Source organism: Stegodyphus dumicola, chromosome 8 (assembly GCF_044657685.1).
Source record: "Stegodyphus dumicola isolate Sdum_Otavi_A_Nest chromosome 8, ASM4465768v1".
Taxonomy (NCBI): Eukaryota; Metazoa; Arthropoda; class Arachnida; order Araneae; family Eresidae; genus Stegodyphus; species Stegodyphus dumicola.
Genome location: NC_140775.1, coordinates 112,569,670 through 112,588,626, shown reverse-complemented (window position 1 = coordinate 112,588,626; position 18,957 = coordinate 112,569,670). Strand labels below are relative to the sequence as shown.

General features: G+C 36.5%; 1 protein-coding gene across 2 annotated transcripts in view; it reads left to right on the top strand.

The window, feature by feature from the left end:
* LOC118198892 (uncharacterized) overlaps window positions 1–5,893 on the top strand; it is a 37,642-nt gene extending 31,749 nt beyond the window's left edge. For both annotated transcript variants that reach the window (XM_085822293.1, XM_035370675.1), the window contains one exon: window positions 5,530–5,893. In XM_085822293.1, coding sequence (XP_085678419.1) covers window positions 5,530–5,543 — 14 coding nt within the window. In that variant the 3' untranslated portion in view covers window positions 5,544–5,893. The remainder of the gene's footprint in view (window positions 1–5,529) is intronic.
* Window positions 5,894–18,957: the final 13,064 nt, after the last annotated feature.

Here is an 18,957-nt window from a genome sequence, read left to right as displayed (position 1 = left end):
TCTTTTTCACATATGTCAAATAGTATTTTAAGATGTCCTAGATTTCTTGAAATTTTGGGGAAAATACTGTTCTGTTATCAAAATAATTTAAGCAAACTGAATTTGATGTTTATTAAAAATTTGTCTAACGGCTCTTTGAAAAACAGCTGAGTCGTTTTTCCAAACAAAAGGTAATTTATTAAATTCTTGAAGAATCAAAATGAGTTGCAAATGCTAATTTCTAGATATTTTTTCATTTAACTTTATATTCTAATAACCAGATACTATGTCTGATGTAAAAACACTTTTGCATTCGTTAAGTGGTCTAGTACAGCGTCTATTCTAGGTATGGGTTCAGAATATGTTTTAATAATTTGATTAAATTTTCTATAATCGATACATAATCTAGTTTTTGCATTTTCATCTTGTTTATAAGGTCAAATTACAGGGACATCATGAAGGCTAAATGGTAGTTTTATGGTACAGTAATCGCGGTTAATGGGGACCAGAACCTTCCGCGAAAGCTGAAAAACCGCGAAGTAGGATTTGTCCCTAGGACTTTTTGTGTATGCCGGTACAAGAATGTTTTAAATATGTAAAAAGCATTTATACTTTACACATTTAAGACAAAAATTACAACAGTATACCTATTTACTTAAGTGCTAATTAATAAGGTTAATTACAAAACCTTATACAGTAATAAACATTAATTTTTGAGAAAGGCGAAGAGTCTTGTGTTGGTGGCGGAGGATAGGCTATCACTTGATTCGTAGAAGCTTTAGGCTCACTCGGAGACTCTTCTGCTGGAGGAGCTGACGGTAGAGCCGGGAGCTTTACCTACGAGAGAAACATGGTGATGGGTAGTTGTTGTCTTTGTTTTTTCTTTTCCTTCAAAATTCCCCTGTACAAGGGCATAACACCGTCAACGCGATTGCTGAACTCGGCAGCTCGAACCATATTGTCGTCAATATCTTGTGCAAATTATTGCATCGCTCTTGCAGTGTTGTAGATTCTCCGGGGTAAAGCCACGCTTTTCAGTTTCTTCTTCGTCTTCCTCTTCGTTTTCTTCCTCACTTGCAGACTGTCATCTCAAGGAGGTCTTCATCGGTCAGTGGGTCCGAGTGGCAATCGATAAGGGCGCTGATGTCTTCTTTTGTCATGTCGACAAATCCTTCATTCCTTATGATGTGAGCCAGCCTCACCGCCTTCTCCACCGCTGAGTGATGAACTTCTTCAGGAGTGAAGCCTGGATAGTCGTGCACCACGTTCGGCCATAATTTCTTCCAGCTAGAATTTATGGTCTCATTTTTCATGTCCTTTAATGTTCGCTGAATATTAGACAAACAATGTCGTAACTGCGCCAGTATTCTCTCAACGTGAATTCATCATTCGCATCGTCAACTGCCGAGATAAGGCCCTTCATCGTGGAGTGAGTGTAGAATGTCTTAAAGACAGGAAAGACACCTTGATCTATCGGCTGAATTAGAGATATAGTGTTCGCGAGCAGAAACGATCTGCACACCGTCATATTCCAGGTCCGTTGAATGGCCTCCTGCACAGTCCATCAGGAGAACGACCTTAAAGGGAAGGCCCTTTTCAGCCAGATACAGCTTCACCTGGGGAATGAAGCAATGAAGCAACCATTCAAGAGTCAGAGCTTTCGTTATCCAGGCCTTGGAGTTATGCATCCAGAACACGGGCAACAGAGTCGTATTTTTTTAAAGCCCGTGGATTTTTGGCTTTATAAATAAGACCTGGCTTAATCATAAAACCTGCAACATTGCCAGCCATGATGACAGTCACGCGGTCTTTGTGAGCCTTGAAGCCTGGCCTCTTCACTTCGTTCTTGAAGAGGAATGTACGCGAAGGCATCCTCTTCCAAAAAAGGCATGTTTCAGCCATGTTGAAAGCTTGTTCAGGGAGGTAGCCTCCCTTACTGATGAGATTAGGAAACTCTTCCTCCACGTAACGTCAATCAGCATAGGAAGCCTCATCATACAGAAGCACGTTTCTTAGGCCGTATCTTTTATGAAATTTTTCGAACCAGCCTTTGCTGGCTGAAAAGCCTCGTCCTCGAGGAGACGAATCACTCCTGGCAGCGCCATTACTGGCTTGAGGTTCGTAAGCACCTTCTTCACCCACTTCATTGTCGTCTTTGGGCAAGATTTGATCGTAGAGAGTTTTGGCCTTTGTCCTGAACTTATTAGTGTCCAAACTCGCTATCTTTTCCCTGCGATCAGCAATCCACAATGTCAGTGCAGCTTCCATTTTCGCAATTATATTATTACGCGGAGTTACCACATGTTTTGCTTTTTTATTGAAGGTTATTGAAGCAGTTTTGCGGATGTTTGCTTCCTCTTTCTTGATATACCGCACTGTAGATTCATTCACCCCGTAATAGCGTGCCACAGATGCATAACTTCTGCCCTCTTCGATCATATCTAAATGTTTTACTTTTTCGCTGATGGTCATCATCTTCTTCCTCTTGGGCACCCCGGAGGAAGCTTTCGCAGGGGCATAGCGCTTAGGCGGCATTATAAGGGCTTAATTAATAAAAAAAGTTATCGCTTAAACAAAAAAAGTTATCACCAACACAACACTAAAATACAGTATGCGAGACAGTAAACATCATGGACAAGACTGGCGAGATACAACAAGAGAATATGCTAGGTGAAGCTGCGATGATGTGCGATCAACTCACAGGGATAAATCCAGTCGTGGTCTCATTGGCCGATGTCGCACCGGAAACCAATCATGCGCCATTATGAGAGCCCGTGGTATGTACTCTGAGTCAACTCATCTCTTCGTTTGGTTGTATTTTTTTATTTTTATTTTATTCTGGAAAACCCCTTCGAAGCACTGAAGCCGCGAAACATGAAGCGCGAAGTGAGGAGGGAACACTGTACATACATATAGTAACTCACCCTTTAATTTCAGTATTATTTTTAGGGGATGATCTATGTGGTCGAAAAGCGACAGGAAGTTCTTAAGTCAATATTACTCTTGGAGGTTCAATATTATACAACCTACATCTTCTGAAAATATATGACTGTGGTTATTTAATAATTCTTTCAACTTAAACGTGTTTACAAATTTACATTAACTTGGTTACCTGTTTCAATAGTAGTGGGACAGTTATTGTTCCCTATCTTAACATATAACTTAAAATACCGTCGTTTTGGGGGGTGAAGTTTGATTTTGATGGGATGGTGGTGTATTTAATTATGGCAAAGCACAGTAGGGCTATCTGTCTAAGGGGAGGGATGCCTTCGTGGAGGACTTTCTAAGGGAAACTGGCTCGTATACACGTTACACATGGGGAAAACCATGAAAACACCCATGCAGCCAGCCCGTTCGCGGGATTCGAACCTCGGACCGAACTACCAGTGTTCAGTGACTTTACCGCTCGGCCGCTGGTGGGCCTTTGATGGAATGGAAATTGACTATAATTTAAGGCGGAATACTGGGAATTTAGATATTTAAATAATGGTGGCTAAACATTTCTCCAGACCGGATTTTGTGGGAAATAAGACCTAGGGAAAAATGGTCATGGAGTAAGATAACTGAGATAAATAAAATATGGACGAGGATTTTGCCTAAGATTAGAAAACCTGGACACATCACTCGTGCTTTGTGGTTCTTCATATGAGCTTGGAGTTGAGATTAATTTTCGTGCTAGCGTAATCCAATTTTGAAGGAAAGTTATGTTTTGGAGAGATAACAATGTAGGATGTCACACATCTGATAATACCGTAACGACCTTGACCCACTTTCCTTGAAGTACTCTCAACTCAATCGCTGACAGTAAATACAAATGAAAATTGTTTCGTTCTAATGGATCAACGAATGGTTCTCTCGTTTTGAAATCATTTCGCTTTGGTCATTAACTTTTTTAACACTTTATCCACTGGAGTTTGCTGCATAGGTTTAAAAATTCTGCTCGATTCTAAAATGTAATATTTTCATTGATACGTCGATAGAACTTTAGAGAGTTGGCTAGAGAAGATGAAACCAATCACTCTTTAGTCATGGCCGAAAAAAACTGCTGGGTAGATGATGACTGGAGAAAAATTTCAATTGGCGCGATGGTTCAAACGCCATTTTTATTTTGAATAGGACCTGTTCTTCAGAAATAAGTTTTTGCTTAATTGATACAACACTAGTGGTACGAAACGTGCCTAACAATTTTTAGATACTGAGCTTGAAGTTTCAAGCTTGGCGAAGAGACATGACTTTCCTAAGCAGCAGCAGGCAAGACCATACGTAATATTTGCAGTAGTGTTTATAAGCTCGAAAAGTCTTTGTTTTAATCCTAAGCAGCGATTGGGCAAAAGTGTATGACAATGCAGATAAATTGCAGGGAAAAGGTGACATCAGCGACTCAGTATAGCTGTGCTGAAGGGGGTTATGTTAGAATTAAAATTAGAACTTTAAAGACTGCTTTCAATTTGTTCCAATTAAGTTTAATTTGTTAATGAATTTCTGTATATATAAACAAAATCAAAATTAATTCAAATCATATTCTGTTATGTTAATTACAAATTATTTAATAAAAAATTCTTTTGTAAAACTGCAAAAAGTATAAAAAAAATAATGCATCAGTTAACTGAAGTAAAAAACAAATTTGTGTGGTAAATTAAGTTCAAAACTAAAATAAAAGAGTCGATTTTTAAAATTATCAGATAAACCTGTGCAAGAAGCTAAGTGAAAGCAAACTGATTTTACATTTCTCTGGACATCATTTTCGGGAAGTTTGTATCTCGAGAAAGGTGAAAGAAAATTAGAATGTTTCTGAATCAATAAATATACGATCAAGAACTTTTTATACGAACAATTTACGAAAAACATAAATTAGAATGAAACCGATTGCATACACAACCCGATAGGCTGAAATTTAAAAAGAATTCTGCTTAAATTCAATGGCGGCAATAAATTATAAAATGAAAGCAATCATTAGAAAAAAAAAAAAAAAAGGCATTATAAAGAACGATCTTAAATGTATAAAAACTTGCAGTATGAAACTTATAAATTGGAAAATGAATGAGAAGTTAGACAATTGAGCAATCAATAATTAATCAGAATGCCTTATTTATAACAAAAATAGATTAATACTAAGAAAATTTTAATCAGACACAAATTTTGCAAATCAGTAAGTTAAATTATTTTAGAAATCTAATGATTCTTAAGTAGCATCCGATAAAGCAAAATAATTTAAAGCTTATATCTTTAAAATGCGAAGAGAATTTAGTGGCAATTAATAGGCAATAATTTAACATTACTGTATAACGCAGCCTAATAAAATTAGTAGAATTGTAAGATACGTAGAAAGAAAATAGGATGAAAAAAATTTTTTACCTTGTAAATTTCTTGTATCCGTAACCAGAAATACGAATATTTTTTTATTTTATATAATAGTTTTACATTATTTTATTTTACTATAGAAAACTATTCTTTAATGAGAACATTAACTGAGACTGCAATCTCGAGTTCTCAGAATGTAAGTTACCGTATTTCTGATTTCAGAGCTTTATGATTTATTCTGAATTTCAGGTCATGATTGCTGATGCTAATGTAATGCGACAGAATGGACCCACTGTATTTATTCAAGCTAAACATATGAAAGGCATCGACCAAGTTGCAGATCACATTCTCAAGGCTTACAAAGAGATTTGCCATGAATCATGAGATCCGCTTATTTCTTTAACACGTGAACTTCATTTCATAACAAATCCTCATATTTGCGCCATGTCATACAAAGCTACATCGACGTACTGAGAATTGTATTATAAAATTCTTCACAACCAAATGAGTTGCTTGAATTACTTTTGATTACTTGTGATCCTTTTTCACCAGAAATTTTTTGAAATTTTGAACACATTTGTATTTGCCGTGAAAACAAAATATTTTACCGCTATTTTGTTTTGTTTTGTTTTGTTTTGTTATTTATTTGAATTTAAGGTAACATTTTGTTCATGTAACCTAGCTTACCAAACAAACTGTTCCTAACAGAATTTTAGTCTTCGCATCTTCGAATAAATTGTAAGCAATCTTCGAAATGAATTTTTGTTCAGAATCTCTAGTAGAATATTTACGGTACATTTTTGATGATAACCTGCATCAGTTTCGACTTAATTATTTTAAACTAGCCGCTACGCCGCCAGCCTTCGTCTGGCTTTTAAATGTGTAAGGATCCTAAGTTTTACTAACGTTTATTTTATTTTAAATCTTTACTATCACTTCTTATTTTTTACTTCCGGCCAGAAATAAAAGCTTTAACTTATTTATGCAAATTTGTCTTGCTAACGCCAAGTACTTAAGTTGTGGCTTTTTGCCAAGCAAGAGAGAGGAAGGAGTTATTAGAAGCAGGCCGCTTGCCAAAGTAGATTTACTCGGTTGCTGGTTGCCTTCAAGGCAGAGGTTTAGTCCTCTTGATAATTTCAACCGTATCGTAGTTTTAGCAGCTCTTTGTACTACATACGGATTTTGTTGAATAACGGCCAATCTTGAAATTAGGCACTTGTATATTAATCCAAAGTTAGTTTTAGTTAGAGTTTTAGTTAGTATTTTTATATTCTTACGTTCAGACCACAAGTGGTTGGTCTCTGTATTCCGAAGTTCCGGAAATCGCTGTAAAGATAGAAAAATAAAGGCTTTTGTATACCCTTCCTGTGTGTATTGTCTACTTCACAATTTATTGAACATTGCTTGAGTAAGCTCCCTGTTCCGAGTCAGGACAGTTCATGTTTCCAAAGCAAGTAAAGAGGAATACAAGTCTTGATAGTGGCGCCCGACGGAGAAGAATAACCATGGCCGAGTTTCAAGAAGAACCTGTGGTGCCTGCAGAAGCGGCTCAGAATCCAGAAATGCCAGCTGCCGCCCTGGAAGGATTTGGGTACATCGTACAGACCATGCGCGCATCGATGAAACCAGAAGCAACATTTAATGGAAACTCACCGGTAACCAGTTTTTTGGAAAATTGGATGACCACTTCATACTGTATCCAGTCCATGAGTTCCAGAAAGTCACCTTAGCTACCAGCGCTTTGAGGGGCCAAGCGCTTAATTGGTTCAAATGTATAGGCAGAAACCTCTTGGGTCAAGCGGGAAGCCCCACCTATACTTACGAAAATTTCAAGACTGCCTTAGTAAAAGCCTTCCCTGTCGTAAGAAATCGTTCAAAATTAGAAGCGGAACTCTTCAGCATATACTAGCAACGAATTGAAAATCTCTCAAGCTTTATTTTAAGAAAAATTCACGTCTTTAAACTCTTGTATGGAAGCCGTCCGGATCGTGAGATAATCCAAGTGATTTTGCCCAGGTTACTTCTCCAAGTACAAGACTTTATTGAATTAAGGAATCCGACTACACTGGAAAAGTTATTTGAGCTAGCAATACAGTTTGAAAGTAGAAAAACGGCGGACATTGAAAGAAGACACCAGTATGAGCAACGAAGCCAATTTGGTGCGCCAAGACCACAGCAAAGGCAAGAACACGGCTACGGAAGCAAATCGAATCAGTGGGCAAGGAAACCTGAGTATCCAAAAACAACCGGCGAACCTGTTATCCCAGCTAGTGCAGAAAAAAAGTCTGAAGGCCAGCGGAAAAAGAAGGAAGGCATGGAAAGGAAGAAAGAAAATTTAAACTAAAACGGATTTCTGCTGACGGGAGGGTGCGGAAATCCGAAGGCCAAGAAAACCCCTCTTCCTTCAAGTTAAATACAGTTGTTGTGAAAAATTTGACTCTTCCAAAGATTGAAGTTGTGGTGAACAATATCCCAGCCACCGCACTCCTGGATACAGGCGCGCAGTGTTCCTGTGTGGCAGAAGATTTTTTTAGAAAGTATTTCCGTAGACACAGAATATATAATTCGGATAATACGACAGTGTTAGCTGCGCAGGGAGAAAGATGCAAATGCATAGGTAAAATACCACTATATATTCGCATCAAGGACGAGCAAGTAAAGATCATGTTTTTTATCGTAAAAAATTTACAAGCACATGTCATTTTAGGGATAGATTTTCTTTCAGAGGCAGAAGCAACGCTGGATTTCAACCAAGCATCCCTTAAGGTGACGATGAAACCAGTTCGAGAAGAAAACAGAGAAACACCGACGTTAAACCTCGACCACCTGCCTAAGGGAGAGCAACAAAAATTCGACAAGTGGTAAGTGAATTTGCTTCGTTATTTAGTGATATTCCCGGATTTACTCAAGTTACTAACCATAGTATCGACACCGGAGATTCAGTGCCAGTTCGCCACAAACTATATCGGTATGATAAGAATAAAGAAAAAATTATAGAGTGGCATATTCAAGATATGTTACGTAAAAAGATCATAACGCCTATCTCAAGTAGTTATGCTAGCCCGGTTGTGTTATGTAAGAAAAATAATGACTATCCGGTAACACATCCGAAAAGGTGGCGTTTTGCAATTGACTATCGTAAATTAAACTCCATGACTAAATATCCGGTATATCCGTTACCTATTATTGAAGAAATTCTAAGGAACATAACTTCTACCAAATATATGATTACGTTAGACTTAACGACTGGTTATTTTCAAATAGGGCTTAAACCGGAAGACGTGCCTAAGACTGCTTTTATAACCAAGTCTGGCACTTATGCATTCTTGCGTATGCCGTTTGGCCTTTCAGGGACACCGGCAACATTTCAGCGATGTATGGACATTGTGTTAAGGCCTGTTCTAGGAAAGACCACATTTATCTATTTAGACGATATCATTATTACTAGTGATAATCTGGACCAACATGTACAGGATTTAAGACAGATGTTTTCATTATTAAATGAGGCCGGTCGAAAAGTGCAAATTTGCAGCCCCTGAATTAAAATACTTAGGTTACAAAATATCTCAGAAAGGAATCGAGACGGACGAATCAAAAAGAATCGCTGTGCAAAAGTATCCGCCGCCAAATACGGCGAAGAAGCTCTCTTCTTTTCTAGGACTTTGTTCATATTATAGGTCCTTTATAAAAGATTTTGCAGCTATTGCTGAACCATTGTTAAAATTAAAAAGGAAAAAGGCAAGATTCTCGTAGACGGCCGAAGCCAATAGTGCTTTCGAAAAATTAAAGCAAGCATTAACGCAAGCCCCTGTTTTGAAATTTCTTGAAAACGATAAGAATTTAGAAATTTCAGCGGATGCTTCGGATTATGCGGTAGGAGGGGTACTTTCGCAAAATCAGCAGCCCGTGGCATTTTTTAGTAGAACTTTAAATCAAACACAAAGAAATTATTCCGCGACTGAGAGAGAGGCACTTGCAGTTCTGTTAGCAGTGCAAAAGTTCCGAGTCTATTTTGGAAGGGCGCCAATAACAGTGTATTCTGATCATGCGGAGGTAACTAGATTGCACTCGGGGAAAAACTTATCCCCAAGGTTATTAAGATGGGCACTCAAGTTACAAGAATATAATTTGGTAATTAAGCACACCCCCGGAAAGGAAAATTTCGTAGCAGATGCCCTATCCAGAATAAAAATAGATGAATGTAATACTGTAAAGGTAGGTGGCAATGCTCACAGCATGTACGATACATTCCCGAGAAACTGTAATAACCGAACTGGGTAAGGATCCTGAATTTAAAAATATTTATGATTATTGAAAGAATCCTGAAAATTTTAGCCACCAAGATATTGTGGCGATAAGAAATAGGGCGGCCCATTACGAACTAATAGATGGTCTATTATTTTATACAAAAACTACGAATTCCAACAACGAATTTCGACCTGTTATCCCAGCTAGTCTTAGATTAAATATACTGCAGGAGTTACACGACTCCCCTTTAGCTTCTCATGCTGGTATTCGAAAAACCATCCAACGCGTACGCGAAGCAGTTTATTTTCCTGAGCTGCAAAAGTTAACAAGGGCGTACGTCCAGTCCTGCCCAACATGTCAAGCAGTTAATTATATTAATTTCCGCCCGGCCGGGTTTCTAAATAGCATTAAATCGGAATTTCCAAATGAAATAATTGGCATCGATTTATTGGGCCCTTTCCCAAAAAGTCAGTTAAATAAAAGTCGGTATCTCCTTGTTATGGTTGATCATTTTAGTAAGTGGACCGAAATTGTTCCCTTAAAACGAGCCTTCGCGAAATTAGTTACTGATTCTATTTTAAATAAATATATTTTAAAATACGAGGCGCCCCTAAAAGTTATATCGGATAATGGTCCTCAGTTTGTAAGTAATATATTTGAAGACATGTGCCAAAAACTGGGCATACGTCATTTAAAAATGGTCCCGTATCGGCCGCAATCAAATATAGCGGAACGGGTCAATAGAAATATAGTGAAAATTATCCGTAGTTATGTTAAAAATTTTCATAAAAGCTGGGATAACTATGTCAATGAATTAGCTTTCGCCCTTAGGACCGCAAAACATGATACAACGGGCAAAACTCCTGCTGAGTTATTTTTAGGCAGAAAGATTATAACGCCGTTAGATAAAATATTTTATATTCAACAAAGAGCCCCAGAATTTAAAATGGGCGATATAGAAAAATTAATCAAAGAAGCAAAAAGAACACTGAAGTAGCACAAAGAAAACAGAAGCTCTATTATGATATGAAACGACGGGGAGTAATTTATAAAGTAGGGGATGAAGTGTTAAAAATTAAGCATTCACTTTCTTCAGCACCAGAAGATAAAACTGCCAAATTTTATCCACTATTTGAAGGACCATATGTCATAGAAAAAGTAACTCAGGCTGTAGTGGTGTTAAAAGCCAGGAATGGTGAAACCTGCACCGCAAACGTTGACCAGATAAAACCATTTTATAATCGTAATAAAATGCCAATATTCCAAGATCTTTTGCAGGATCCGGCACGGCAATCACATGCTCCAGAGGTGGAACAACGACAATCACAAGGGCAGGCCATTAGTAGACAGGAGCAATTGAAAAGAAAGTTCCCCCGTTGGAAAACTGAAGGTAACAAGAAAAAGAAGCCGTTCCACCGACCAGAAAAGAGAGGGCACGACAACCCCCAGAATGAAGAAGGGAGAAGTACGACTAATGCAAAGAGAGCCAGGAGAAATGACAGCAACTATAACACGGCTTCAAAACGGAAGATCTACCCATCGGATAGGAGTCTACGTAGCAAATGTCGACGAATTGATGAAGGAAGACCAGCTGCAAATGCAAAGAAGCAAGAAAAATTTAAACAGCCAGCAACGAGATCCAGGCAACAACGAGAGACAGTTGTCCCGGTTCCGCCAAGACCAGCTGCCATCAAACGGCCTAGACCACAGGCAGATGCTAAAAAGAAGGTCTTCAAGGGTGACCGAACTGGAAGAAAAAGAAAGCTCATGGAGGAAGGAACCGAAGGGCGAACCCGCACAAGAAGGAAGATAAACCAGACGGTAGTCTTCACTACTTTCCAGGACTGGGCAGAAAAAAGGATGTCTGAATATCACAAAGATAAGTAAAACTTACTTTGTAACCTTTGTTACTTTGAAACCTTAGGTTAATTTTTCATTCTTACTGCAAGTGGCAGTATTCAAGAAGTTTTACCTCATGTGAGGCCTACCTTTATCGCCAAAAAGGCGAGAAATGAGTTGTTACCTATTTTGTTATTGTTTTTCTATTACTCGCGAGTAAAACTAAAATTAATGTATAATAGGAATGTGTAAATACTTGAATATTGTAAAAGCATTGATAATCTTTGAGAAAGGTACCTTAAGAAAATTGTAAAAATTATTATATAAAATTTTATTTAAAAGATTCTGGCAAGAAAGAAGTTTTAGTCTGAAAGACTTTTGAAATGTAGTATTTCAATGTAGAAGAATTGGCACTTTCTTGGAAAAGAATAGAAGTTAACAATGTACTACTAATGTATGTTTTAAAATGCGTAAAATTAACGGCATGTTAATATGTCCTTATATACAATGTGAACTGTTATCTTAAAAGTTAAGAAATACTGTGATATGTTAAAAGTGAAAATATTAGAATAATGCCAAAAAATTTTAACTTATTGGTGTGACTGTAAAAAGAGCAAATTATTGTGAATATGTGTTAAAGGTTGAATGAATGTAGTTAGGCTCTCTGACGCTACACTTCAGAGTTAGCCACTTTTCAGAATAGTACCTCAGGGTTTAGAGATGAATATAAGGTGTGTTCTGAGGTCTTGTTATGTTGAATTTTAACACGTTAGTCTTTTGATTGCAGGCGGTAGTGTTGAACGCTTGTACATAGACACGCACGTGTTTGGTGTTTTTCTTTACAATACATGTCAGAGAGCACGGGGAGATAATTAAATAACGTCGTAAATGAAATAAGAATTTTAAAAGAGAAATATAAATATTCATGTTACTTGCCATTTGATTGTGTAACATTTCATTAAACTAGTTTTCCTTCCAGATCTCTGGAAGGAACCAGATTTCAACTAAGAACTCCTGTTTGGATGCAGTACAGATGAAAAATCTTGTCCATGGAGTTGATAATGTATAAAAGATGTTTTTTAATTTCTAGTTTCTAGTGAGAAATGTTTGTAAAAGATTGGCCTCGCGTTAGATTCTAGAGCTAAAAGTTTTCAACAAGGTCGTTTTAGACCTCAGTTTCAAACTAATTAACTCTGGCGGGAAGTATGTAAGGATCCTAAGTTTTACTAACGTTTATTTTATTTTAAATCTTTACCATCACTTCTTATTTTCTACTTCCGGCCAGAATTAAAAGCTTTAACTTATTTATGCAAATTTGTCTTGCTAACGCCAAGTACTTAAGTTGTGACTTTTTGCCAAGCAAAAGAGAGGAAGGAGTTATTAGAAGCAAACCGCTTGCCATAGTAGTTTTACTCGGTTGCTGGTTGCCTTCAAGGTAGAGGTTTAGTCCTCTTTATAATTTCAACTGTATCGTAGTTTTAGCAGCTCTCTGTACTACATACGGATTTTGTTAAATAACGGACAATCTTGAAGTTAGGCACTTGTATATTAATCCAAAGTTAGTTTTAGTTAGAGTTTTAGTTAGTATTTTTATATTCTTACGTTCAGACCACAAGTGGTTGGTCTCTGTATTCCGAAGTTCCGGAAATCGCTGTAAAGATAGAAAAATAAAGGCTTTTGTATACCCTTCCTGTGTGTATTGTCTACTTCACAATTTATTGAACATTGCTTGAGTAAGCTCCCTGTTCCGAGTCAGGACAGTTCATGTTTCCAAAGCAAGTAAAGAGGAATACAAGTCCTGATAAATGTACCAGAAAATGCCTAAAGGGAACACCAAACATTAAATTTCAAAACTGCACAGAATTTTACTCTGCAGAACAATTTTATTAAAAAAATCAATAAAAATTTATTACGTATAAAAAATTCCAATGAAATAAGCAATATCGCTTAATACAAATATTAATTATCCTAATAAATTAATTAATCAACTTCCCGTTGCCTTCTCTCAACAAACGTCCAGTATCCAAGAAAAACATTAAATCTAAAAACTGCACATAATTATCACCCTCATTTACCTATGTACCAAATTTCGTAGCCCTGGGCCTATTAGCTTACGCGCAGCATGAACGAAAGACAGACAGACACTTCCTTTTATATATATGTAGGTTATGTAAAAAGCTGATGGCATCCTACTGTTTCGGCTACAATAATGCTAAAAAAAAAAAAAAAAAAAAACATAAGCAACACACTCTAAAAGAAAAGTTACAAACATAAAATTGGGAATAAAAGTATACAATTTACATATAAAGTAGAGGTTGCATCAAAATTAGCATATAACGCTTTATAAAGGGGCACGCGGACCTGTGCAACTAGCAGCGAAAGTTCGCAAGCAGGAAAAGTTCTGTATAATCCGAGATAGCCAAAACTATGAGCATGAGCCAAAGACACCATTTGCCCGATGAATGTGTGTGTGATTATGGCAAAGCCTCGCGGGCTATCTGCCCCATTTGCCCGATGAAAATACGTTGAAGAGCTGCCGGGATGTTTCAAGCTGGTGCAAGACAATCCGCTGTTGCGAGATATTTGAATGTGCATCGTAGTGTCATCAGTAGGCTGTGGAATCCAAAGGGATCAAAACTCCTGTAGAAGGCGTGAGTGTAGACGCCGGCGGATTACGGCAACGGAAGATGTTCACTTCCTGTTGCTATGCGCAACGATATCAAATATATCTGGTTTATGCCATAGAAAAGGAAATACGTGAGAATTTCTGGGCCTCATATAAGAAAAATAATCTCAGGATCACTGTTGCGTAATTGCTCATTAAGTGAACTGTAAGCAGAAATGATGAGCATTGGTTTTGCAAAAGAGCTGTCAATAACTGCTGCTGGGGCTTCAGTAACGGATAATCCAAGCAATAGGTAAGGTCAAAAATTTGCAAATGAGCGTTCCACTACCGTACTATGGATACGGTCGGTCTGAATGATCTTGTAATTAGAGATTGTAATCTTGTCATAAGATCTTACATGAGTTTCATATAAGAACAATATATCCATTCCCCAGCCGTTCTGTACCTTAAGAGCAGTGTTAAATACCGGTTGGGCGGCAGGTACATTTATTTCTCAAGGTAAATTTAAAGACTGACAGAGCTAATCATGCACATTAATATCCAAAAAACGTATCCCAAAGACATAGTTTTAAGATATAAAAATTATTGATTGTATTATGTAAAATAATCAATTCCTAGGTAATATAGAAAAAAATGTACAAAATTTTTGGTTTACAATTTGCTGGTGTAACAAAATGTAATTCTTAAAGTAAATTTTGTAGAGTCTTTTTCTTTCGGGGACATTAAATTATAGACCTACTGAAGACGAAACAGGGAATTCTTGCTATGTCTTAAAAAAAAGGCAGATGGCAGCCGACGAAGGATATAACAAGCTTTTTATGTTAACTCAACTGAACAGAACATGCACTCAATGAATTAAATTTTAACTACACGCTTGGCTCGTATTTCAATCTGAATCGACTTTTATCGGCTGCACACAGCAAAACCGAGTCTAGAATATCAATATAAATTAAAGTAAGTGGCTAGTACAAAATATTCAGCGCAGAGTTACTTGCAAACACTTCTACTGAGAACTCTTAAATTGTGATACTTAAATAATATTTCCAAACTCATTTATATTTGCATATACGTCATTTACATTTGCATTCTGGTAGGAAATTGAAAATAGAAGAGTAAGGAAAGTTTCTTGAAATAAAAAACAATTGATTGCAAAATAAGTACAAAGTACCAAATAAGGTCTTTACACTGTGATATTTGCCATTGCATTTCATTGGACATTTCTTCATAATTAAGAAAGTATGATGATATTTCTACTCGTAAGTAATCTATTAGATGTTTATCATTAAGTCGACATTTGTTCTTTGATTTTGTGATATTCATTGTTGAAAATAATGATATACATAAGCATGTGGAACCAAAGGACGGTTTTGTCTTGTATGTTGCTCTTTTCAAGAATGGAAATTTGTTTTTGTTAACTATATTGCAGAAGTTCTGAGCTGATACAATGGATTTTAGAACAATGTCATTCTAAAGATCCAGAATTTCTAGCTCTAGTTCTTCTGTTCTTGCTCGAATAACTGCAATATATGCAGCTATTTCGGTTACGTTACTTGGCTAGTAAAAGGATTGATGAAAAAGTTGATTATAGTCTCGTTAGTATTAAAATATTGAAATCGTTTTTCAGACTGGTCTTGAAGTAAGCGAAGGTTGATAACGAATGATAACATGTTGATTTCAACTTCGCCTATCAATTTTTTTCATATTTTGGAAATGCACCATTTACTTCATATGCTGATGGGATAACCGCATAACCATTTTATCTTTATTTAACTTAACAGATCTTATCATTAAAGCTATAACTTTCTTTTTTCCCTACAGCTCCAAGTTTAAACAATTCCGTTTCCCAGTTATGTCTGCGAAAAAACCTGTTTAAGTTAGTCCGTTAGTTAAGCAAAATTTCCTGGAGTTATGTCCGTTAGTTAAGCAAAATTTCACAGAAAGTCTGTTAGTTCATCAAATTTTGATTTTGGGTATTGAGATAATTTTTAATTTCTTCAATTAAAATTAAGAATTTTGTATTGGCTTTAACTGAGTCATCATATTTCATTATGCTGAATGAGATCAGGATTTTCTAGTAGGGCCGTAAAAAAGGCAGTGTTATAAAGAGGAACTATTTTTGAAATTATTTTTATTGTTGAAAATAATTACTTGTCCGAAGGGCAATATTCTACCATACATAGCTTTCTGGTGGATGACACGTTGATACAACATAAAGTTTAGAAATAATTTATCTTTTTTGCAGAGAGAAATAAATTCATTAATATTATCAACTATTGCTGGTGCTTCATCAGTGGTTACCGTTGAAAGCTTGTGCAAAGGCATGTCTAATAACTTCGCATATGCTGTAAATATGTTGTAGGTAATCTCATTCGTTAACGTTCGTCCTTTCAAGGATAATATTATCAGTAGTTCTTTAAAGTTACTAAGTATCATTCTCACTATTACTGCCAACTGTGCAGTATCTGGTATATCTGTAGACTTATCAAACTGTAGTGAGAACCAGTCACATATATATTTCCAGGTCACGCATTAATTGACTTTGTATGTCTTATGAAATGGCATGTATTCTTGTTACGTTGTTATCTGATTACGCCGAGTCTTGTATTCTCACTTTTATATAAAAAAATTCTCAAATAAGCAATCGGCACCAATTAAAAATGCTTTTTGTAACAATTCAGTATCCTAAAAAGGCTTTTCCCTTTTTGCGCGCATGCGAGAAGTTTTTAAAAGAAGCAGTAGCGGCATTTTTACATTTTTACCATAGGCTTAGTGAAAACTGACTTTTGGGTAAACAGGCTTGATTTTAGACAATTCATTTTCTTCTTTCTTACTTCAGTTTTAAGTGAATAGGTCGTATTAAAAATGTCATGAATTGTGTGAAAATGGCGTTCAATACTATGTTGCTATGTATGACGTTGCAATGCTACTGCTCACAATAGACAAACACAGTTATCTGTAAAATTGACGAAACGATATGATTCTTCCCAGTGAGTATCAAAATTATAGGTTCTTTGTCTTTTACGTGACTCACTAATTTTAGAATTAAAATAAGAAAGTACATAAAAACAGTGAAGTAGAAGACACCACCAATAAAAGAAGAGAATGTACGCTAAAAACATGAACAGATAATTAGCAACAGATATACAGGACATTTAGGGGAATACTAATTAATTGGGGATAGATGGCACCACATGTTTTATGCATTTTCGGCTTTAAAAGTGACAATTATGTTCTTACATTACGGTTAAGGTTTTTATGACTTTAGTTAATCTGCATGCAGTAGCTGTAGAATTATCAACAATTTAAAAGTTTTGTAAGTACTACTAAGTCTAACGAAATCACGATTTGTTTACATTTTAAATTCTTGTTTTGTTTGAAGATATTTTGAGTTTGCATGTATTTTTGCCTTGCTGCGAAGTGAGAACTGATTGATTGAAAGAGAAATATATCTCTAATGAAATCTCAGAAAATAAATTTAAATGAAGTGTGGAAAAAAATGTGTGTCATTTAATAGGACGTATGAGAAAGTCATGTGTTTCCACATGAGATTTTTTATATAGAGTGTCACAGTATTTTACTCATTGTAAATTTAGAAACGGTTGTATAATGTTTATATATTTAATAAAGAACGTGCATGATATTCAACGCATTTCTAGATTGGCTTTTATATAAAATAGTTAATGTGTATGTTATTTGTTATTTTAAATTTTATTAAATTATTTTTATGAAACCCCTGGCGGGCCGGATTATTAGTGCTCGCGGGCCAGATTCGGCCCTTGGACCGTTGTTTGGGGACTCCTGATCTAGAGCATTAGGTATAAATTTTGAAATACGGTGTCTTTAAGGTCTTGAATGTCTAACGCTTATAACCATGTAAGAATTTGGTTAACAGGTAGTTGTTAAAATACTGCAATCTTAAGCATTGTTTCACATAATCAATACGATTAGGTGCAATCTTAAGCACCTAATGCAAAACTGGACAGTGGGATGGTTAAAAAAAAAAAAAAAAAAAAAAAAAAAAAAAAAAAAAAGTTTTAGCTAGAAAACGTGAATTATGCAAAGTTATTCTTGTACGTGCAATTGTGTAGCTTAAATACACTATTGTGGGAAATTCAGAGAATTTGCAAATTATGTCTTTTTTGCGAAAAGTATCGAACCAAAGGTAATAATTACGCCATCGAAGAAGTGTAGTAGATATTCTGGGTCAAATACCTAGGCGTATACGTACGTGTCTGCGAAGTTGGGATTGTGGAGGGCATATAAGTGCAAGAAGGCTTTTCGGCGATTTCTTCTCATATTCCTTCACGACATTTGCCGTGTTTCTCGCAAGTGTATAATTTTCATAAGGTATCATATAAAATGGGCAGCCACGAACGTATGGATGACGGAATGAGATGGAGAATTGTCGGTAGATTGAAGGCAGATCAATCCCAATAGCAATGTCATCTGCAATTTGTGGAAAAAGTTTCAGGACACTGTATCCATATCGAGAAGACCTGGAAATGTCATTCAAGATCCACAACGAGGAACGAAAATCGTTATTTGCACTTTCAGCGCAGTGTCACAGGACTGCTATAGATTCGCAGCTCTCACGTGAGCTGTATTCTGCCTCTGGAATCCGCGTTTCACGAACTATGCTAACCGAATGCTTCATGAAATAGGGCTATATGCCAGAAGAACCGCTACTTGCGTCTTACTCACTGCAGCGTTCAAGACAGCGCGTTTAGCATGGGCAGACAACATGTGCCTTGGACCAGACTTCAATGGAGCACCGTGCTTTTTACAGATGAGTCGAGATTCAGCCTGGACACTGATTCTTGGATAGGACTCTGTAATACAATATTATCTCTCCCTCATCAGAGAAAAGGATCATTAAGCTCGTGGAGGTAATGGTTTGGGCAGGTACTAAGTTGGACGGACTCATACACCTGTATGTGTTTGGCAAAAGCACTCTGATTGCTATG